This window comes from Aureobasidium subglaciale (assembly GCF_000721755.1).
Source record: "Aureobasidium subglaciale EXF-2481 unplaced genomic scaffold scaffold_0, whole genome shotgun sequence".
NCBI classification, from domain to species: Eukaryota; Fungi; Ascomycota; class Dothideomycetes; order Dothideales; family Saccotheciaceae; genus Aureobasidium; species Aureobasidium subglaciale.
Window position 1 is genome coordinate 806842 of NW_013566995.1, and position 20469 is coordinate 827310.

The following is a 20469-nucleotide window of genomic DNA, read 5'->3' on the forward strand; positions in this document are numbered from 1 at the left end:
GCCATTTACTGCAGGTCCATAATCGCGCGGTAGCACTAGGTCGATGGTCGGTTTGCTCGCGAGATCAAGACGTCTCGACTCAGTACCACTGCAGCGCTTGCCAGGAGAGAATTAGTGCTAGAAGGCGATGCCGGACGCCGTGACTGGTGGACGTCCTGCATGATGCCGCTCAAATCTTCCCCAGCATCGAGGAACGCTAGCGCTGTTTGGCATGCTCCCGATGATTGCATCTAAACAACAGAGATTTGAGAAACTTGCAACGCAAAGTCATGATTAGGAGATTCCCTACAATAGTAGTCCGTGTCTCGAGGAGGGCGGCTAGATAACGCGTGCAAAGTGTACGCCGTGTCGATTGGTGGCAGTCGGGAAGGACGATTGTAGATCAATGTTTTAACTCTCCAATAAGAAAAGAAACTATCGCCGGGCAGGGCTTGGGGCCCGGCGCATCGGCTGTCGTGTTGTCCTCTACGCAGCACCTTGCATCTCCCCTTTTCATCCCCAATAATCTCTCGTCCTTTGCGCGACGTTCTTTCTCCATCCCATCCTTTTCTCAACCGCCCATTTATCCTTCCGGCAGACTTGCTCTTGCTGGACGGCAGAAGGTACCAGCACTTTCCGTGGTAACCCGAACTCTCGCAAAGATTGGTTGTCGCACCTTCCCCCCGGATTTGTAACCGCAGCTGCCTTGCGTCAACATCACGCCTTCTTGACTCTGACTTCGACTTCTGTGTCGCTTTTCCACCAAACTTCCTTCTTGTCATTCCCTTGTGCACCAACCTTTTTTTTTTTTCCACGCCCCTCGCGCAACCTCTTGGACCAGTTTGCGACGGTTGTCTTTGCGCACTTCACTGTCGCGCATCGCCTCTTAATTCCGTATATTCCGGCGCAAAGCGATTTCCAAACGCGACATTCGCCTGTCCGCAGATGAACCACTGGGAAACGCTCCTTTGATTAATCCTTGAGGTCATGCAAAGCATCTTTCGTTTGCCATGGTGTACGGATTCCTCAGGCGACGAGAAGCCCGAAAAGGCCGTGTTTCCCAAGATGCGCCAACCACCTGGTGTCGAAATGTCTCTGCTCACCAAATTGAAGCGCAAACGTTCTGATAACCAGTCTTTCGAGTCGCTACCTGCTTTCGATCACCCGAAGCGCCTGAAGCTCTCTGACGTGGATGCTGATCTATCTGTGCCCGAGGAACGACAACGTGATGCACCCATCGACATTAAGACTTCGGATACCGAACTTCCCAGCTGTGCTAACGACGCATCTCAATACATGAAGAATGATTCGCCGCTCAAGTCGGACGTTTCATTTACAGCTTCCGGCGCAAAAACTACGGATTCTTCGTTTCCAATCTCTGCCAAGCCGACACAGCCTTTGGAGACTAATGACAGGCCAGAAGTTCTGGAAGCGACGAAAGAACCGCAGCTGCAAGACGTCCTCGAACATCAGTTTAATCTCGAAATCTTGCTCAAGCACCGTGAACTGCGTCTCATTGAGCAAGAGCTTGCCAAATGTCAGACCGCGCTCGAGCAGCTTCGAAGATGTGAGTTGATCCCATACCCTGGAGCCTCTGGACTGTCGGAGTCTCTCTCCTCTGGCACCGGACCTGCGATCAGACCTCAATCTGGATTCACTCAACCACAAGCTCCGTCACCATGGGGTGTAACAGATGGTCCATATACCAGACACTATGCGAGATGGCTTCTCAACGATCCAACCTTCGACTCTGTGCCATTCAGTCACGTCATGCCGGCGCTTGACAACTACGCGATGCAGCCTGAAGGTCGCTCGACACGCAACAGTGGTGCAACTGTTGTAAAGACTGGCAGATCTCGCTCTATGCGAGATTCTTTTGGCAATCTTAACCAAGCCTTGCCCAACTATCCCGCTCACGCACGTGGCAAACAGGGTCCTCTGGTCATAAGAAGACTAGCTGATAACCTTTTTGTCAAGTTGATATGTAACAACTGTCAACGAGGTGATTTCTCTAGTGTCCAAGGATTCTTGAACCACTGCCGTATAGCGCACAAGGTCGATTACAAGAGCCATGAAGCTGCTGCCCTGGACTGTGGAAAGCCACTTGAGGAGGATGAATCTCATTTGATCCCTCAAGGTGTCCCTGCGGCAGCACCCGGAGCGCCGAAACCACAGCAGGCGACTAAGCCCGTCGTACCGCAAGTTGTGGCTCCTCCACCGGCTGGCTTCGTTCATCCCTTGAACGCTCAGACTCTGCCGCGATTCACGTGGAAGCGACAGGCGGATGAGGCGAGAGCTTCAGCTTCTCAGCCGCGAACCCGCCGTCCGACTTTGAGCAAGCCCATCACCTCTTCTGCCGCAGCTTCTTTCCACGCGAAACCCTTGGTTGGATCAAGTTTCGCGCCGTATCTCTCTGCTCGTTTCGCAAAGCGTGGTCTGGGAGGAGACTTGCAGCATGCAACAACTCAGGCTCGCGAGAATGTCGATCTCGGCCCGGAGACCGTCGATGACGATCAAACTATGACGAGGCTCAGTGAGACACCCAAACCGGTTGGCACGTCAGGATTCAGTGTCAGCAGGCCTGTGGTTACTCCGGCAAACGACGAGTCGCAGAGTCGCAAGGGTTGGTGTTCGCCAGTCTCGCGTCCTCGGCCCGCACCAATCATGGCACGCCACGTTCCTGTTGGCATGATGGACTCGACACCCGACTTGTCGCCTCATGCCGTGGATAGCAACCCAGGACTCGTATCCGATCACGAAGACGACGATGCCCCTTCTGACCTGGACGATGTACGCTCGGAACGGCATCAATCCCCTAGCGCAATGAGCAGGCTCGGCGCCCTCAGGGACAGGACTTGTGGCGATGAGTTGGTCATGGATCTCGAAGTCGACGTTGACGACGAAGCTGAAGGACACAGTGTTCTGATAAGACCACGAAGCCTCGGTCTACAGATGCGATCGAGTGGTAGTCCCAGCAGGGCCAAATGAATTGTGGAAGCGTGATTCAATAGGATGGTATAAAACTAAAAAGTAAGGAGAGATGGCGGTGCATATTTATGTGGGCGGTTCCCGAGAGGGAGAGGAACATTGCAAGCTTATCGTTGTACGTTTATTGATGAAGAGAGATGGAGGACTTTTCGTTTCGTTAGAGTGTTCTTACTAGACATGAAATTGGACAAAAAGCTTTTGTTATCATTTGATGTTTATGTCTTTCTCTCTGCTGTGCTCGAGTGTGTGTTTATGTGAGCAGGATTGTGACCATTATCTCCCTAGCTTTGCTCGTTATTACCTTGTCGAGCAGATGAAGCTTTCGACCCAGCAATTTAGTATACTGTGAAAGACGACCGTTTCAATCAACCACCGCTGGCCTCGCGGTAGAAGCTGATACTTCTGTTGGCGCCCACTGTGACAAATGTCTCGTTTCTCGTCATCTGCGTCTTTGGCAACCACTTTACAGCCCATAGAGTCTTGTCGGATTCGGTCTGAGTAGCAACGCACTCGCGACGCTCGACACTCCAAACCTTTGCCTTGCCATCATAAGCACTACAACACAAGTCAGTCCAAGATGACCACACAAAGAGTAAAAGTTCTTCAAAAAGAAAAAAAAAACACATACCCGCTCAATAAATGTTCACCCGAAGAGCTCCAGTCCAAAGTCATGATCCAACTCTGGGAGCCAGTGAGATTGGCAACCTGCTCACCGTTCTTGACATCATACAAGGCAATGACTTTTGCATCACCTCCAGCAGCCAAAAACTTGCTAGCGGGTGAGAATGCAACAGTTCTCACAGGTTTAACAAGTCCTTGTAGGGAATGCGCCAATCTGCCAGTTGTGTTGTTGAAGAGATAGACAGCACCATTTGCGTGTCCTGATGCTGTGAATTCGCCGTCGGAGGAGAGAGCGACACTCATGCCAAAGCTTCCCTTTGTTTCGTAGGAGCGGAGGAGGGTTGCGTTGGAGTCGGTCAGGGTGTTTAGGTCCCAGACGTTTATGCGGCCGTCGAAGGTTGTGGCGGCGAGGAATTGGCCGTCTTCGCTGAGGGCTACTGCCCAGATTTCTCCGGCATTCTTGCCTTGGGATGCTTTTGTGTCGTCTGTTGGTGGTGTCTCTGTCAGTACTGCTGACTTGAGTGGGGAGGCGTGGGTGTATGGGAAGAGTGTTTTGCATACCTACTATTGAGCCCTTGGGTGTCCATCGAGAGGAGTCTTCGTCCAAGGCCCATACTTTGACTTCACCTCCGAATCCAGCTGACGCGGCGGTGTTGCCGTTTGCGCTCACGGCGATGTGGTGGGCACCGAGCTTGTGTGCATCTTGCAACGTTTGAATGAGCGGGTAAGGATTGTTTTCGTCATTCGTGGGATCGGTAGAGTAGACGTGTAGTGAGGATGAGCCAGAGGCGGTGATGAGGTGCTTGGAGGTGGCTGCGACGCTGTAGATGTCTGCCGGCGAGGCGTCTGGGATGCTATGGGTTTGTAGGTATTGTTTCGACTGGATGCGCGTATCAGCTGTCGTGTTCTGTGAGAGAGTGTATCAATTGACTTGCCATGATGTCTTGTGATTGTGCAAATCAGTAATTGTCAAGTCGGCGCGAAATGTTTCGAGCTTCAGAGCGATTATGACGTTGTGATGTGGGCGTCTTTGACGCGCTTTCACCAAAAATACTTGTCAAACTTCACATGAGAGACCAAAGTAAAGGATGAAATAGTAATACAATCAATTCGTGCCACGCGCCATGTCCCCGGCATCGTGTTGTCTTCTTTCCATATCCCAAGTATAAACACCCGAAAATGCCCATGTCCTTTTTACAAACGCCGTGTCCGCGACTATACAGGCATACACTCTTTCAACATGTCTCCTCACCCGTCCTCTTTACTTTCGGTCGACAACCTCGTTGGACGCATCGGTCTTGGACTCGTCGACTCTGCCCTCTTGTTCATCCTTGACGTACTTTCTCTGGTCCATTCTCTTCTTCTGGTCCTCCTTCTCCCACTCAGTCTTCTCTTTCTTGGGACTGAAGTCGTTGCTGAACCACTTCTTGATGCCTACAATCTGTCAGCAACGCGCCCTCTCAGCCAGACATAGTCAGCATATGCACGTACTCATAACACAATGAGGGCACAGGTAATGTGCACGCTTGACTCTTCCGCAGCCAGAGCACTTGTTGAGCGAAGTGACATCCTTGAGACCCTTGCCAGCCATCTGTCGGTGACGCTTCTTCATGTGTGATGTCTTCTTTTTCGGCACAGCCTTGAGGATGGACTCCCAGATATCCGTAACCAGGCTAGGAATGGGAATGACAATCGAGGGCAGTAGAGGGGCGGGCCATAATCGAGCGCCGAGAGGGAGGAAGCTCCTTGAGGGGCCAGCGGGGCGAAGAGAAGCTGAGGCGACAGCGAGGAAAGACTGGAGGAAGCCCGTCGAGGGCGCGGCGCGGAGCGACATTGTGGCGGCTATTGACAGATGGTCCGACTGTTAATTGCTGTCAAGGCGTGTCGCATCGACAACTTCTCAAATTCCCGCCGATGGAGCAGAAGCCGTGCCGAGAGAAGCACAGCGACAGTCTCAAAAGTACGCGCACAAATCGAGCTGCAAGAGCGGACGGAAGCTCAGCCGAGGGCTTCGCAGTTGTGGGGGGCCGTGCCCATCGCAGCTTCCCCTTTCGCTACCACGGACAGACCCTGTGCCCCAGACTCGTCCTATTGTATACCATTCGTGTTCTTTTCAAACTCAATCGCCACTCCATCTCCGGCGCCATCATCTCTCCGACCGTCTTTACCTTGCAGTACACCTCCACCCCGTCACTCGCTCCCACCTCATCCACAATGGCCGCCGCAGCCGCGCCCTCGCAGCAGGCATCGTCCATCTTCCCCAAGAGCCACGTCGGTTTCGACAGCATCACGCAGCAGATTGAGAAGAAGCTGCTCAAGCGCGGTTTCCAATTCAATGTCATCTGCGTTGGTCAGACCGGTCTGGGCAAGTCGACTCTCATCAACACCATCTTCGCCTCGCACCTGATCGACTCAAAGGGTCGTTTCACCCCCGACGAGCAGGGCCGCTCCACCACTGAGATCCACCCCGTCACTCACGTCATTGAGGAGAACGGTGTCCGTCTGCGCTTGAACATTGTCGACACTCCCGGATACGGCGACCTGGTCAACAACGACAGATGCTGGGACCCCATTGTCAAGTACATCAAGGACCAACACTCGGCATACCTGCGCAAGGAGCTCACCGCCCAGCGCGACCGCTACATCCAAGACACTCGCATCCACTGCTGCCTGTACTTCATCCAGCCCACTGGTCACGCCCTCAAGCCTATCGACATAGTTGTTCTGAAGAAGTTGAGCGAGATTGTCAACGTTGTTCCCGTCATTGCAAAGGCCGACGCCTTGACTCTGGAAGAGCGTCAGCAGTTCAAGGACAGAATCAGAGACGAGTTTGCCTTCCACAACATCCGCCTCTACCCTTACGACAACGACGAGTACGACCACGAGGAGACTGCCGTCAACCAGCAGATCAAGGTAACACTCGCCATCACGCATCAAAGAGAATGCCCTCGTCTAACACACCCACTAGAACCTCATTCCTTTCGCCGTTATTGGCAGCGACAAGACCCTCAACATCAACGGCCGCACCGTTCGCGGTAGACAAAACAAGTGGGGAGTCATCAATGTCGAGGATGAGAACCACTGCGAGTTCATCTACCTCCGCAACTTCCTCACCCAGACACACTTGCAAGACTTGATCGAGACCACCAGCCAGATCCACTACGAATCATTCAGAGCCAAGCAATTGCTTGCCCTCAAGGAGAGCAGTGCCGCCGGTCCCCATGGGGGTAGCAGGTGAGTTCCCTTATACATTCTTCTTTCCAAGCGCTCTCATTGACTCCAACGCTAGACCCATCAGCCCAAGCGCCGACCGCGAGCTCAGCCGTAACAGCAACAGAATGACCATGAACGGATACAACTAGACGGACGCACACACACACAACAGAACAAGGTGTTTGACAGAGGGAACTGTAGGCCGGCCGATAATCCAGGTCTCTCGGGAAGCGCTTGATTGAGATACCATCTTCTGTTTTTGTTTTAGCATCTCTTTCCACCCTCTTTCTCTTCCTCAAAAGCAATTCCCCAGGCCATCTTCTACTATGGGGGTTAGTGAACAGTAATTGTACAACCTGTTAAAACTGCTCTATTCTGCCTTGCCATTGTGCTGGTTGGTGAACTACTTGAACACTGAATCATGAAATTGATGCCAAGACTTTGAAGTCTAGACCAACATCGACCTCGAGCTCTCTTGAATGTCGATAATCAATAATTCTCGACTTACATCATCCTACATGCTTTTCCATCGGTGTTGGACGCACCGCATCTCTGCCGTACCAGCCGGCATCCGCGTCCGCTGCTACAGCTCACCCAGCAACCATGGCATAAACCTCGATCAACCAGTCCAATCCTACATCTCCCGGAGTTCGGACCCATATATCAATCTCTCAATCGAGCACTACCTACTCCAAAAATCACACCCAGAATCCTGCATCCTATTCCTCTACGTCAATCGACCCAGCGTGATAATCGGACGCAATCAAAACCCATGGCTGGAAGTAAATCTTGGACTTTTGAAAGCTGCACAATCCGACTCTGCAGAAGATGGGAACAAAACCCCTGCACTTGAGAATGTTGATTTGGTCAGAAGACGTAGTGGAGGTGGCACGGTATTCCACGATGCAGGCAATGTGAATTGGACTGTTATTTCTCCGTCTGCGGCGTTTACACGGGATAAACACGCTGCAATGGTTACGAGAGCTCTTCGCTCTTGTGGTATTTTTCGATCGAGGGTCAATGAACGACATGATATTGTACTGGATCAAGGGAGTTCTGAGCATACTGGTGTCTGGGGTTCCGGGGATGATTCGCACTCGACACCATGGCAGAGTGAGAGGATTCGTCCGTTGAAGGTTTCGGGGTCGGCGTATAAACTTACGAGGGCGAGGGCTTTGCATCATGGGACTGCTTTGTTGAAGAGTCCGAATTTGGAGATTATACCCAAGTACTTGAGGAGTCCGGCGAAGAAATACATCAAAGGGAGGAGTGTGGATAGCGTTAGTTCTCCGGTGGGAAATATTGGGTTGGGTAATGAGGAGCTTATTGAGAATGTACAGAGGGAGTTTGGGGAGTTGTATGAGGATGTTGGAAAGGCTGTTGATTTGGGAGATGAGTGTCTTGAGATTGAAGAGGTCAAGAAGGGACATGCTGAATTGACGGTTTGTGCTGACTTTACTGATTGGTTGAGGACGGGAGCTAACAGGATTACAGAGTCTGGATTGGACGTATATGCAAACACCACAATTCACCTTTTCTGATCTACCTCTTGAGAAAGAGCAAAAGGAAGGAGAGATTGACTACTCTGATGCCAAGGTAGGCACTGACAATCATTGTCTCTACTCAGAGAAAGTAACTAACAACACTACAGTTTCGCTTGGACGTCCGCTATGGAGCTGTGACTGGATGCCAACTCAAGACAGATGGCGTGACTCCTCAACAAAGCGAACGACTCACTCAGCTTCTGGAAAAGAAGAACTTGCACGAGATCGATGACTGGGAAGGTTTGTTCAAGGAAGCTGGATCAAAGTCGAGGGAGGCTGTGGACATGGCAAATTGGGTGCAGAGCATGCTTAGCAGACCTTCAAGTTGAGCTTCAGCGTGTCAATGAGCTGCTGGGACTTCTTCCCCTTTACTGGCTTTGCGATTGTAGTTTCCTCAGGAGATAGACGTCTTCCACTTGACGAAGACCAGTATTGCGCCGTCGATCGAGGAAGGTGGACCCAGTCTGATTAAGGGGAAACTTTTGTTATTCTTTCCAAATCCGGTATCATGTCAAGCTACCGTCTGAGCAATCTAAGCTGCAGACTCGTTCTTCTCGACTAGTTCGCCAACGCCAGCCTGGCGGCCGACCTTGACCTTCTTCAACAGCTCCTCAGCCTCCTTGTTCTTCCCCAATGATCCGACATCATCACCCTCGTCTGCACCGACACTGGCCTCCTCTTCTCTGAACTCTTCATCGTCCCAGTCGCCAGGCTTGGGCTTCAGATGGTCAAGCACCATCTTCATGCCATAAGCATCTTCACCATCGGCGTAGTATTTGGCTTCTGTGCCGTCGACTTTGAAGCCCAGGGTATCGCGGTAGAGGGCGAGTGCTGCCTTGTTGGATACACGGACGTGTAATGAGACGTATTTGGCACCGTAGGTCTCTGCCATTGCCCGTTCTGTTTGCACCCCAGACTTGTCAGTTGTGTTGTTGCAATAGAGAGTTTGATCATGTGGACGTCTTCCAAACATACGACTTTGTCTCATCAGCTTCTCTGCAAGTCCCAGTCTTCTATGCGTGCGCATCACACTGAGAGAGGTTATGTGACCGTGCGGAACACCATCACTGGGTTCCTCCTCCATCTTTGCGAGAACATAGCCGACGATCTTTGGCGGGTCATAGGGTGTCTTTTGCGGGCGCGATACCTGGAAAGAAGAGAGGCGAGAAATGAGTAATTGTTTTTCTTTGCTTTTCTTTGAAAGGTCTGGTTCAACCGGAAGGGCGACACACATCGACGGCGACATAGCTGAGTTGCGGCCAGCTCATGGCATGGTACATGTAATATTTGCAAAAGTAGTTTTCGGGCAGGTTGGTGATGTTGGTCTGCTGGACATGCGGAATGTCGCTGGATTGGAGTACCCGGATATCCATGTTTGCGGTTCTATGTGGTGGTGGTTGTTGTCTTGCTGGGAACAAGCTCAATGCTCTGTATTCATCTTCGGCGACAGCGAGGCCGTCGTCACTCTTTCTGATGGACGCCAAGTACTTTGGCGGGGGAGCGTTGATCCATTCCGATTGGCCACGGAGTTACCATCGGGCGTAAGTCATGGTATAGGAAAGTGCGACCTCCTTCCCTTTTGTCACCAATATATCCGAGACAACACGAGTTTCAATGATGGAGCAAATAGTCTTGTTACACCGCTATTAAAAGCGCTGGTTTATGCTGCAACCTGCCAGGCGATGGAAAGACACTCTGCTGTACTTCGCTCTAAGCAATAGGTTCTGGATGATTGAGAAAGCATGACCACTCTATGAGTGTGTAGTATGCCCTGCTTCTCTACTCCTCCTTAGTCTTTTCTTCGACCGCGCCCTTGGTCTCGTCTCCAGTATGAACCTCAACCTCTTCCCCATCCTCATCACCGACCTCAGCATCAGCCTCAGCCTCAGTCTCTTGAGCAGGAGCAAGAGAAGGGTGCTTCTCCTTGTTGTGTTTGTTGAAGTCGCTGGCCCTGGAGAATGATTTGCTGCATCTCTGACACTTGTGGAACCCCTTATCTGAGACGTGGTTGATGAAGTGAATACTCCAGCGAGTGGTGAGAGTTTTCTCGTAGGTGCAACCAGGCCAGCGACATTGTTCGATGCGTTCGGCGCCCCTGAGACCAGCGGTGTGGGTCATGAGATGATCCTGTGCTGAACATCAGTAAACTGGACCGGAGTTTTGAGGTGGATGTGGAAGGCGCGTGTATGGGAGGAAGTCGCTACTGACCCGGAGCTCGATGGAAGTAGAGAAGATCTCTTGACAACCAGGCCACTTGCAAACCTCGACATGTTCGTCGCTGATTGTGTCTTCGTCAGACTCGTGACCTGCGATCTTCTGCAAAATGTGGTTGAGGGCCTGCTCGGCCTGGGCTGCAGTCTCGATGCCAGTCTTCGCGGCGACTTCATCAAAGTCGATCTGGACTGGAGTCAGCATTGCAGTTGTATCGGTTGTGGTGACATTGTTCACCTCCTTGTAGCGCTCGATTAAGGAGAGGAGCATGTGTCTCTGCTCATGGGAGACTGTGTCGTCGGCCATCTTGTGTGGTGTCGCGCCGTTGATGAAGAAGACGGAGTGTGCTTGTGATGGTGATCAACTTTTTGTATCAACAGCCAGCCGAGCCACGAGAGCGCTGATGGCGAAAGCGACAAAATAATCTTGCTTCACTGTCGCGGCAGCCATTGTTGATCGATCTCGAGTTGGGTTGATCGGTGACGTGATCGAAGTCCTAGTACTGCTGCACACTATGCTCGAGTCCCTTGCTAAGGCAAGCTGTACGATCATACTTGAGCATCTACAGAGTATCATCATCTGTCAGATGGCTCAACATAGAACCGCATCAAGGTATGTGCAATCGAGTCCTTCCTCAGCAAGGATCTATACAGACCGGACATGTTCTCAGAGACGGGATTTCTTGCTAGAAGAACAACCAGTTTATGAACCGAATATCACAGAACACTCTTCCAGCCAAGATGACTGGAACATGACCAAACGCGGCACACATCTACGGTTGATCGTCTTGCTTCGATGCCTAATAAGCTGCTATGCTTAGGAACTATAGAACATAAAGTACGAACTCTTGACTACTCAGCTCTGATGTGATGGTTTGGGCTTTACCAGGGAATGCGAAGAAATCTAGTAGCAGCTCTTCATGTTGCTTCTTTCTGGTGTGTGATGGCTTTCGCTCTGAGGAGCTTACGATAGTACAGTGCCGAGATGATCTAATTCTACTGATCTACTATCAGCTATCTGATATATATCACCTACTGAGGAAGACGATAATTTTCAGCTTAGCTATACGAGTAAGTTGGGCTCGTGCTTGAAGATAACAGAAAGGAGGACTATCAATCAGACGGCTCGAGGCAAGTTTTGCTTTGACACAGCTGTTGTTGGTAACGTGGTGTCTCTAGAGCTACTGGCTGTCATAGTTTACTTGGAATATATGTCCTGCTCACCTGGCAGAACGATCAAGTCTAGATATGGGTTAGAATCTACTTGGAATAGAGGGCTTCTTGTGATCACCTGAAGCTGGAAAAGTGTATCGAAGCCGTCTATGGTCCTGAGCCTCCAAGACTGTCTATTACGACTTGCCTACCGAGTAGCCAAACTTATGGCCAAATTGCAGAGGTATGTGAGAGGACGTTGAGCCGCGCGAACTGATAGTGTCTTCGTAATATCAAAGTTGCCCCTGACACGGTGTTGATGGCTGTCAAATCCCAGCCTCCAACCACACTTCCCATCAAGCTGCAGCAATGCACAAGAGAATTCGAACATCGTGAATTGTCCAAGAGAGCCTTCACCGTCGCTCACTTCAACTTTCACTCGACATTCACTCGTCCACCGGTCTGTGCTCCCACTCGGCGCGCGTAGCCCCCTCGACCAATATTACTTTTCCACTCTGCGCGCTCTTCCTCTTCCTCCTCTGCACGTTTATCATACAATACCATATTGTCGCTCATACTCGCAATCCCCTTTCTTGATCAAGAGCATCATCTTCAACTTCTCATCACCATCAAGATGTCTTTCGCTTTTACCTTCACTGCCTCTGTGGCCTCCCCTGTTCTCTCTGCTACCTCTGTGGCCACCACCGTCTATGCCACCCCACACACAACCAATGGCCTCTCTTACGATGCCATGGACATCGACGCGATCATCTCGCCTCAAGGCACCAAGCGCAACATCGACGACCTCTACGAGGACGTCTACTCATCGGAGTCGGCGCCATTGTCACTACTGTCGCCATCGCCGACCAAGTAGATGCAGCTGTCATCTCTGTGCCGTTGATCCAGGACGCCATCGCCGTTCCTGTGTCGGTCGCTCAGCACTCACCTTCAGAAGACATGGACACCAACCTGCCATCAACCCCTATAGCGTCACCCTCTGGAAGCTCCGCGTCGACGCCATCGTCTGCAATATCAAGAAGCCCCTGGTCAGGAAAATCCACCACCACAGCCTATTCCTCGCCCCCTACCACACCTCTCTTTGACCTCCCCCTCAGGTCAAAGACCTCATCCCCTGTCAGAGCACCTACCAAATCGACCATGTCAGCCCCTCCTGAGACTCCAACAAAGCGTCCTCCTGGTCTGGGTACCAATATGTTGACGCTCGTCCCGAAGAGCGCTTTTCAATCACTCGACATGATTGGAGAATTGAAGAAGATGGAAGTGGAGATCCGCCTGTCAAGGAGCATCGCAAATGCCAAGCGCCACACTGCCGCCATAGCCAAGCAGGAGGCCACAAAGCCCAAGGGCATTTTCAAGCAGAAGCCCAAACCCAGAGTCGCGCGCCGTGCACCTCGACCACCACCAAAGATTGCGAATTGCTGCCCCTTTGAGGAGGAGAGCAATGATGAAGACAAGGTGATGTGACGCGACGCGGCCACCGGAGCATGAGAAGTATGAAGAAGACGAAGAAACGCCAGCCGATGAATCACGAAAGCAACACGTCAAAACAAAAGACCAAAAACAATCACAAAACACAAAACGTCAAAAACAAAGCAAAACGCCAACACCAAAAACACGTCAAAACAAAAGGCGACAAAATGATTATGAGATTCAATACGACGAGGCGAGTTTGAACAGCACAAGACGCGTACGAGAAGGTGATGCGGCGTATGAGACAACGAGTCCACGACGAGAAGGAAAGCAATGATTGATGAAGAGAAGGAAATTGGCGACTGATGGAGAGAAGGAACACAACGATTGATGACATGATACCCATGGGGATTGGTGAGAAAGAGGAAGGCGCTGGACGTCTGATCATTGATTTTTTCTTGGGGTTTGGGAGTCTTGTAAAAGTTCTTTCTGTCTTGCATGAGGCTTTTTCTGTTTCTTTTCTTGTCCATGGGACGATTTCACAAGGTGGAATGGTATGAAAGTGGGAGGTATGAATGGATGGACGCACCTGCTACTTCTGCCTATCGCTGTTTTTCTCTGACGCATGGGATGGATGCAGCTTTTCTTCTGTACCTCAATCAGAAGGCACGCATCATAATCAAATCAATATTAACTGATCATCATGATTCTGGTGACGTGATGAAGAAAAGGAGAGTTGGAGTCTTCGTTCCTGCTTCCCTGGCTTACCATCATGCCAAGCGACGGCGTTAACCGACCTTACTATTGTCCACTCTCTCACCAACCAGTCTGTCTCTTCTCAAATTTGATTATGCATTTATACAGCTCCAATTTACCTTCATCCTGTAGATGAGATAGCGGGCATCAGCAAAGACATACAGCACGTCTACGAACACGCTGCTCCCGTGCCGTATCTCACAGAAGCTGTCAAAGGAGGTATAATCTTGATCGTATACAGAGAAAACACAAGCACGATTTAGGAAGCGAGCATTACCTATCATCCTCGTCATCGACCGGATAAGTGTACGTGTCCAACGACTTGGCCGATGCTGAGATTCAGACACCGCTGCAACGTTGACGGCCATCTGGGAAGTCCTGCCGTTTGTCATGACACCCATGACGATGAGTTCATGGAGCCGGATGCTGGACTGGAAAGAATATCTACGGAGAGGGGGTGTGGCGTTCATGCAAGTCTCCTTCAGTTTGCTTGGTCGTATATGTACAAAGAGCCGCTTGGTATGGGCCAATAGCCGTCATCTAATGTTACAATGTTCTGGGTTTCTCCAGCCTCGGGGAGCCCATAATTTAGGCCTCAGCAGCGCTGGCCTTTGCTTCCATGGGTGTGGCGACGAATGGATCACTATTGGTGGCATTGAGCAAATCAACCACCTTGCCATCTGTCGTCTCTAGACTCCACTCTGTGGTCTCGAACTGCATGTCTTGTCAGCCTTTCATCCTCTCATCTTGCTTTGTAAGCTCCGTCAAACTCACAATTCCCATCCTCGTCTTTCTGTGACTCTTGAATCTCATCTTGGCCTCTTGCCTCGTTCCCTTGACCCAGTATTCAACATCAATCTTTCCATGCAATTGGTTGATCTCTCCCGCAATAATGGGGAACTTGCTGGCAAAGTAAACCTCGTCCCCGAGAATCTCTCGCGCCAGAGCATTTGTTCGCAACGAGTACATTGTGCTTGTGACGACGGACGAGTTTTGCTTTTGGTAGTTGAAGATGACAAGAGTGGAGGCGGCCATGGCGGCGAGGAACAAAGGACCAGTGATCATCCATGATTTGCTGGGAGTCATGTCGGGGAGGGCGCGGTCGGCGCGGCGCTCCATCAGAGGACCCGAGTTTGGTTTCGGTGCGGCGATGAGGGTGCGGCGGGATGTGAGGGTGGTGGCATTGTTGCGCCTGACGAGGGCCTCAAAGGGCTTACGGAGCGGTAGTCGTGGCGGCATTGTGAGTATGTGTGGTATGTTTCTCGATTGTTGACTCGTCTTGCGCAAGTGAGGGTCTGATGATTGATGGATTGATGGACAATTGGTATACAGCCGGCGATTCTCCGGAAAAGTAGTTGATGCACGTCATTCGCAGCGCAGCGCGTCTCCCGCGTTTTGGTCTTTGGAGGGGCTCATTTTGAGAAAGTCAAACATTACGCCTGGTCGCAACTGCCCCAAAATCACCACAACAATGGCGGCCCGTCTACGCAAAACATTCCGCTACCCGGCCGACAATGCTGGCAGCGACGACAGCGATCGTGAGGAACTGGACGAGCAAGAGCAGGAGACAATCATCGAAGATCTGGCAAAGCGGGACTTGGACAATACCATCTTCTACCGCCGCGCTTTCGTCGCTCTTCCTGCTATTGCAGCCCTGGCCTATATTCCTGTTCTCTTCTCTGCAGACGCTTTCAGGCATGTCTTGCTTGCTTTGCTGTCTCTGACCGCTCTGGCAGGCACGGTCTACATTATGCTCTACGTCCCTTCTGCGCCTGCCGCTGTGGACAGCTCGCGCTTGTCTGCTGCCATGATTGACAGCAGGGGCCCGTTGGACGTCGCTTTGCCTTGGTTGAACGCCGCCCTGAGCGCTGTGCTTGCTCTGACAGGTGTACTGGCGTGGAGGAGAGATCTGTTCAACGAAGCCTGGCGCGCCTTTTTGCCTGGTGGTACGTTCACCATGTCCATCCGTCTTCTCTACTGCCTGCTGACCCCATCCTCTCAGCAATCTTCCTTGTCACCATGTACGCCCGCTCCCAACTAGTGCCGCTCGATGTCGCCAGCTTGGAACGTCTGAAGTATAATTACAAAGGTGCTTGATTCTTTTCTATCGCCTTTTGCCGAAACTCAATTATCCCGTCATGAATCGTCGTGCAATCTTCTTATGATGACCTTCCTCCTTTTGCGCTTTCAACCAGACCGCCGCCTTTATCTTGTCACGCCTTCCGCCATGCCTCCCATATCTATAGCCTGTCTTTACATATCGATGCTTTCGTGGAATCGAAGCACTGCGTTGTTGTCGAGATAGCCGTCCACCTCGTCTGGCAGTGCATCGAACGATGCTCGTGCAACTTGTTCCTGTGTCGTTGAATTGGTCACGTCTGCGATCAGTACCAAGCCGGCCGTCTTGACCGATTCGATCAGTGCAGGCACCAGTCCCTGCGCTTGTAGTCAGTACGTGTTTGTCTTGCCCATGCGCTCGTCACTTACCAGCAACCTTGAGCTGCACATCAGTCCCATGAAGTTGTTGCTCTGTGCAATTCTCACTGCTTCCTTGACAGAGGTCGTCGTGCGCCCGCTGCTGTACACGGGCCACTCTGCTTCTTCTGCCATTGCTTGTTCGATGCCCAGGTCGTTGCACAGAAGCACAGGATCTGCGGGGCGCATTAGCTAGGCTCACCATGATATTTATGGTGATACACTTACAGTTGGGTTGCTTCCAATTGAGCGCCGTGCAAATGTCGGCGTTGTACGACGAGAACACGATTGATCGGATGAAGCCCTCGTTAGCTCCGCGGAGTCTGCTCGCATGATCGAAGACCTCCTTCAAAGAGGCATCGACAAACTCGTTAATGTTGCCCGTTGGGCCAAGCTGTAGGAGCTCCTCTTCGGCCTTTGTAGGAAAGAGCATGTGTACATCAAGATGCATTTGCGGAGGCAGAATCTCAAGGACATCGTGCAGTGACGTCCAAGAGGTTGCAAGTCCCTTTGCCAGAAGATCCGGCGACGAGTGTAGCAGTGTTCTCAGGCTTTCCGGTCCTTTGCCGTTTGCCTTGCCGATCGCGGCGAATTGCTCATAAGTCAGTCGGCTGATCAGATCGTTTCTCACACCATAAGAGGCAAGTGCCGAAGGGATGGCCCACGAAGGATATAGGACGGGTACACCATCCTTGGTTGCCTGCACGAAGATACGCATGTAGTCGCCGCTAAGACTCGAACCGGTGATGAGAGCGTTGGGCTGTGAGCTGATCTGGCTTGTCGCCTTCCAGTATGTAGCAAACTGCGTGATCTCCATGGGAATACCATGGAATGGTGTGACTACTTGATACTTGAAGCTGATGCGTCCAATGGCTCGAAGTCTAGGGTCAAAGAGTTCCAGATGCCAGTTTCCAGAGCTACTGTATCTGCTCGAGAACACAAGAGACGACGCCGCACCTCTGGCAATCACCTTGGATCCGAAGGTGGGGAAGATGTCGAAATCGATTGAGAACGTGTCGAGATTATCAATCTGGAAAGATATGACCTTGAACTCGTCCTGGATCGGCAATGGAATGTTGCGGGGAATAAGATCAGACGACTTGGATGATATCGTCAGTCTTGCAGCAGGGTATTTGTTGTCGCCGTAGAATTCGATAGCGTCAGAATCTTGCGAATCGAAACTGATGACGATGAATGTCTTCGTTGTGTCGAGGAAGTTGTGGCCGTAGCGTCTGAGAGGAATAATTGGTGGCGGCAAAGAGAGATCAGGAATTGCTTCCATGTCTGCACTCGCAGGGATCGGTGCGCTCGAGCTAAGGATCGATTGGAAAGTGGCAGGAGCAGGCGTTGGCTCTTCGCGAGCAATGCCTCTACCATGACCTGCTTTCTCTAGCAGACGCAGACAATCAAGGTGACCCTCCCATGCAGCGTAGTACATGGCAGAGAGGTCTTTCTCGTCCAACGCATCAACATCCACACCCAACTCAAGCAAAGACTGTAAGCAAGACAGGTGGCCTTCGCTTGCAGCATGGAAGAGCGGAGTCCACTGATAGAGCTTGTCTGGCTGGTCCAGGTTAGCTCCGTAGTTCTTCAACATCTCCAATATTTGTGGACTACGGCCGGATCTGGGAACCAGATGTTGTGGGTAGAGACCTTCAGCATCCGGCAAAATCTGTGGATGATACTGGAGAAGCAGGTCCACAATCGCGACCGATCCATATTGACACGCCAGGTTGATTGGGATATGGTCGGCTTCACCACTTGGATCTACACGAGCGCCCAGCTCCAATACTGCTTGCACCGCGGCAAAGCGAGCATGCACAATGCCGTGAATGAGGGGTGTGAAGTTGTCCAGATCCTTGTAGTCGACACTTTCCGCGACAGGCGCAGCATTTGGCGACGTGCTCTCTATGCCTTGCATCGACTGAGCCGAGTCGTACTTCACCAGATCCTTGACGACTTCCACATGACCGCGCATGCAAGCATAGTGTAGCGGAATACGTCCATAAATATCTGTCGCTGTGGTATTTGCTCCTCGCTCCAGGACCATGGTCAAAGTGTGTAGTCTTCCTGAGATAGCGAGTTCGTGCAAACAAGTGCGTTCGTTAATCTCATCCACGTAGTCCAGGCTGACCAGATCCGTCTCCAACAAGGTCTTTTGCATCTCGAGCGGTGCGTCATTGACGGTGCTAAGAAAGATACGATTGATGCGCTCTCTTGCTTCATCAGTCGATCCAAGTCTTGTGATCCATTCTTTGATTAGTGTTTCATTGCCAGTGTTGACTGCCTGTTGCATCTGCATCTCTATGTCGTTGTCTTCTTGAGCACCTGCTTGCGGTCTTTGCTGTTGGTCACCGCTAGGGACATATTCGATCTTCTCACCTTCTGCCCAAGCTCCAAGCTCGAGCAAGCTGGAAGTGGCTTGATCGGACAAATCTCTAATTACATCCCGGTTGAAGCAAGGTTGGATCTCAACAGCTCTGGACAGATACAACTCTTTCGTACGTGACTTGGAAGTTTTGTCCCACTACATTCCCTAGTTAGCAATCAAGTACAACGGCGTTCAGGCAATCAAGTCGCACCTTCTTGAGAATTTTCGAGAAAGCTGTCTGGTTGATTTCGATGAATTGCTAGACTGGTCAGAAGATTTGTCTCGAATCGCCTTCAGTATAGCGAACCTGGAGCTTGTCGAGATCGCTGTTAAACAAGCGAAAGCCTTCATCAAGCGTGACAAAGACTGTGGAGAGCTTCGAAGCCGACAAGCCGCGTGCTTGTAACGACTTCTTTCGATCTGCCAGTGTCTTCAAACGTAACTTGAGCTGCAGAGCGCCATTAGCGAGGATCTCGAGGACATGACTGTTGATGACGTACCTCGGCTTCCTTCTGTAAGTAGAAGATGTTGACCTTTTCAAGCTCACGTTCCTGAACTCATGTCAGTCTATTGACATCGACATAGGTTGTTAACATCATACTAGTCGGAAGAAAAATGTAGCCTTGTTTGCCTGAAGCGACGCTTGTGAATCTGCAAGGCCGCTGCCAGAATTTGTGAGATCTTGCGCATGGATGACAGGTGTCGCACTGAGCTTCTTGATCAACTGGAGATGGTCAGTATGAGATAAGTATGGAGAGTGATGCGCAAAATACGACTGCGATTTACCTTTTTGAGAGCCTTGTAGTCGACAAAGCTGGCGGCATATTCTGGAATGTCCAGCTGCCTCTTTTGAATGTGTTTGCCGAACTTCCTGATGGTGAAATTGTCAGATCATGACAACACTTATACTAGGATGATCAGGGGTCTCTGATGGTAACGCACATCTTGGGCGGAAAGGATGCCTTGTTGGCGTTCTAGAATTGAGGCGCGGGGAGGCTGACGGAGAGCTCTGCTCAGCGTCGATGGGATGTGATTGGCAAACAAGCGACGCGAAGTATACTGAAGAGAGGCGGGCTTGACTCTTATTTGGACTTCGACCCTTATGACATATGGGTCCAGGCGAGATTGTTCGTGTTGCGGTCGGAAAGGGCGTCAGATGAGTCTCGCGTACACGTAGCAGCTTGCCGACGGCTGTTGAGAGGGGCCCTCGATAAGCATTGGCAGATGCCGTCAACCTAATAACCACTATGTGGATCGTTCTCGGATTCCCTGTGCTCACCACGTTCAGAGGTTGGAGAAAGCACAACTGCTGGAGAAAGCACGAAAGAGCCAATCAGGCAAGAGCGTTCGGTGCACGTGCAGAAATCTCCCTCCCTAAAGAAGCGGCCTCCGACTCTAGCTTCACGACTCGCCCGAGTATCATGCCTTTCCACAACTACACGAATTCACTGTCACTGTTTCTCAACGCCTGTTGCTGCTGAATGCGTGGTCGAAGCAGCATTTTGTTAGTCAAAGTCTGCCAGTGCATACGCCACATTGTCCGTATTCCTGTCTATCGGTATCACAACTAGGCCAGACCTATTCTATTGAGCATTGTTTCCATCTATTCATGTCAGCTAACCGTCTAGCTCGGTCTACTGTCGCGTGTCCACAAAAAATGTTCAGCCGATCTCATGTGCATGTCACTGCCCCACTACGTCTATGGCCTTCATAAGATCCACGTTTCCTG

The 20469-nt window shown here is 51.2% G+C and overlaps 12 protein-coding genes across 12 annotated transcripts; 5 read left to right on the forward strand and 7 right to left on the reverse strand.

The window, feature by feature from the left end:
- Positions 1–186: 186 nt before the first annotated feature.
- On the reverse strand, positions 187–863 carry AUEXF2481DRAFT_131867 (uncharacterized protein). The gene has a single exon (XM_013493403.1). The coding sequence runs from the start codon at positions 759–761 to the stop codon at positions 231–233; it is 531 nt and encodes a 176-aa protein (XP_013348857.1). The 5' UTR covers positions 762–863; the 3' UTR covers positions 187–230.
- On the forward strand, positions 504–3102 carry AUEXF2481DRAFT_34569 (uncharacterized protein). Its single transcript, XM_013493404.1, has one exon. It carries the CDS (start codon positions 967–969, stop codon positions 2965–2967), a length of 2001 nt encoding a protein of 666 aa, XP_013348858.1. The 5' UTR covers positions 504–966; the 3' UTR covers positions 2968–3102.
- Positions 3103–3178: 76 nt separating this feature from the next.
- On the reverse strand, positions 3179–4581 carry AUEXF2481DRAFT_34571 (uncharacterized protein). Its single transcript, XM_013493405.1, has 4 exons — positions 4524–4581; positions 4150–4468; positions 3596–4073; positions 3179–3522 (listed from the first exon to the last, which is right to left on the reverse strand). The coding sequence occupies exons 1-4, from the start codon at positions 4524–4526 to the stop codon at positions 3333–3335; spliced, it is 990 nt and encodes a 329-aa protein (XP_013348859.1). The 5' UTR covers positions 4527–4581; the 3' UTR covers positions 3179–3332.
- Positions 4582–4741: 160 nt separating this feature from the next.
- Positions 4742–5514, reverse strand: AUEXF2481DRAFT_34572 (uncharacterized protein). The gene is made up of 2 exons (XM_013493407.1): positions 5080–5514; positions 4742–5022 (listed from the first exon to the last, which is right to left on the reverse strand). The coding sequence occupies exons 1-2, from the start codon at positions 5420–5422 to the stop codon at positions 4850–4852; spliced, it is 516 nt and encodes a 171-aa protein (XP_013348861.1). The 5' UTR covers positions 5423–5514; the 3' UTR covers positions 4742–4849.
- A 132-nt stretch (positions 5515–5646) lies between these two features.
- AUEXF2481DRAFT_34573 (uncharacterized protein) lies at positions 5647–7125 on the forward strand. The gene is made up of 3 exons (XM_013493408.1): positions 5647–6501; positions 6557–6822; positions 6878–7125. Exons 1-3 carry the CDS (start codon positions 5803–5805, stop codon positions 6948–6950), a joined length of 1038 nt encoding a protein of 345 aa, XP_013348862.1. The 5' UTR covers positions 5647–5802; the 3' UTR covers positions 6951–7125.
- A 155-nt stretch (positions 7126–7280) lies between these two features.
- On the forward strand, positions 7281–8674 carry AUEXF2481DRAFT_24707 (uncharacterized protein; the record flags this gene model as incomplete). The annotated part of the gene is made up of 3 exons (XM_013493409.1): positions 7281–8243; positions 8296–8397; positions 8453–8674. The coding sequence occupies 3 exons, from the start codon at positions 7281–7283 to the stop codon at positions 8672–8674; spliced, it is 1287 nt and encodes a 428-aa protein (XP_013348863.1).
- Positions 8675–8727: 53 nt separating this feature from the next.
- Positions 8728–9806, reverse strand: AUEXF2481DRAFT_132918 (uncharacterized protein). Its single transcript, XM_013493410.1, has 3 exons — positions 9578–9806; positions 9324–9492; positions 8728–9245 (listed from the first exon to the last, which is right to left on the reverse strand). The coding sequence occupies exons 1-3, from the start codon at positions 9716–9718 to the stop codon at positions 8878–8880; spliced, it is 678 nt and encodes a 225-aa protein (XP_013348864.1). The 5' UTR covers positions 9719–9806; the 3' UTR covers positions 8728–8877.
- A 117-nt stretch (positions 9807–9923) lies between these two features.
- On the reverse strand, positions 9924–10862 carry AUEXF2481DRAFT_75469 (uncharacterized protein; the record flags this gene model as incomplete). The annotated part of the gene is made up of 3 exons (XM_013493412.1): positions 9924–10472; positions 10554–10742; positions 10794–10862. 3 exons carry the CDS (start codon positions 10860–10862, stop codon positions 10125–10127), a joined length of 606 nt encoding a protein of 201 aa, XP_013348866.1. The 3' UTR covers positions 9924–10124.
- A 1479-nt stretch (positions 10863–12341) lies between these two features.
- On the forward strand, positions 12342–13192 carry AUEXF2481DRAFT_24710 (uncharacterized protein; the record flags this gene model as incomplete). Its single annotated transcript, XM_013493413.1, has 2 exons — positions 12342–12524; positions 12614–13192. 2 exons carry the CDS (start codon positions 12342–12344, stop codon positions 13190–13192), a joined length of 762 nt encoding a protein of 253 aa, XP_013348867.1.
- A 1290-nt stretch (positions 13193–14482) lies between these two features.
- On the reverse strand, positions 14483–15133 carry AUEXF2481DRAFT_24711 (uncharacterized protein; the record flags this gene model as incomplete). Its single annotated transcript, XM_013493415.1, has 2 exons — positions 14483–14608; positions 14669–15133. The coding sequence occupies 2 exons, from the start codon at positions 15131–15133 to the stop codon at positions 14483–14485; spliced, it is 591 nt and encodes a 196-aa protein (XP_013348869.1).
- A 232-nt stretch (positions 15134–15365) lies between these two features.
- AUEXF2481DRAFT_319 (uncharacterized protein) lies at positions 15366–15991 on the forward strand (the record flags this gene model as incomplete). Its single annotated transcript, XM_013493363.1, has 2 exons — positions 15366–15840; positions 15897–15991. 2 exons carry the CDS (start codon positions 15366–15368, stop codon positions 15989–15991), a joined length of 570 nt encoding a protein of 189 aa, XP_013348817.1.
- Positions 15992–16091: 100 nt separating this feature from the next.
- On the reverse strand, positions 16092–19811 carry AUEXF2481DRAFT_133042 (uncharacterized protein). Its single transcript, XM_013493417.1, has 9 exons — positions 19683–19811; positions 19527–19611; positions 19342–19402; positions 19241–19291; positions 19048–19188; positions 18952–18999; positions 16598–18896; positions 16256–16545; positions 16092–16160 (listed from the first exon to the last, which is right to left on the reverse strand). The coding sequence occupies exons 2-8, from the start codon at positions 19562–19564 to the stop codon at positions 16343–16345; spliced, it is 2841 nt and encodes a 946-aa protein (XP_013348871.1). The 5' UTR covers positions 19565–19611; positions 19683–19811; the 3' UTR covers positions 16092–16160; positions 16256–16342.
- Positions 19812–20469: the final 658 nt, after the last annotated feature.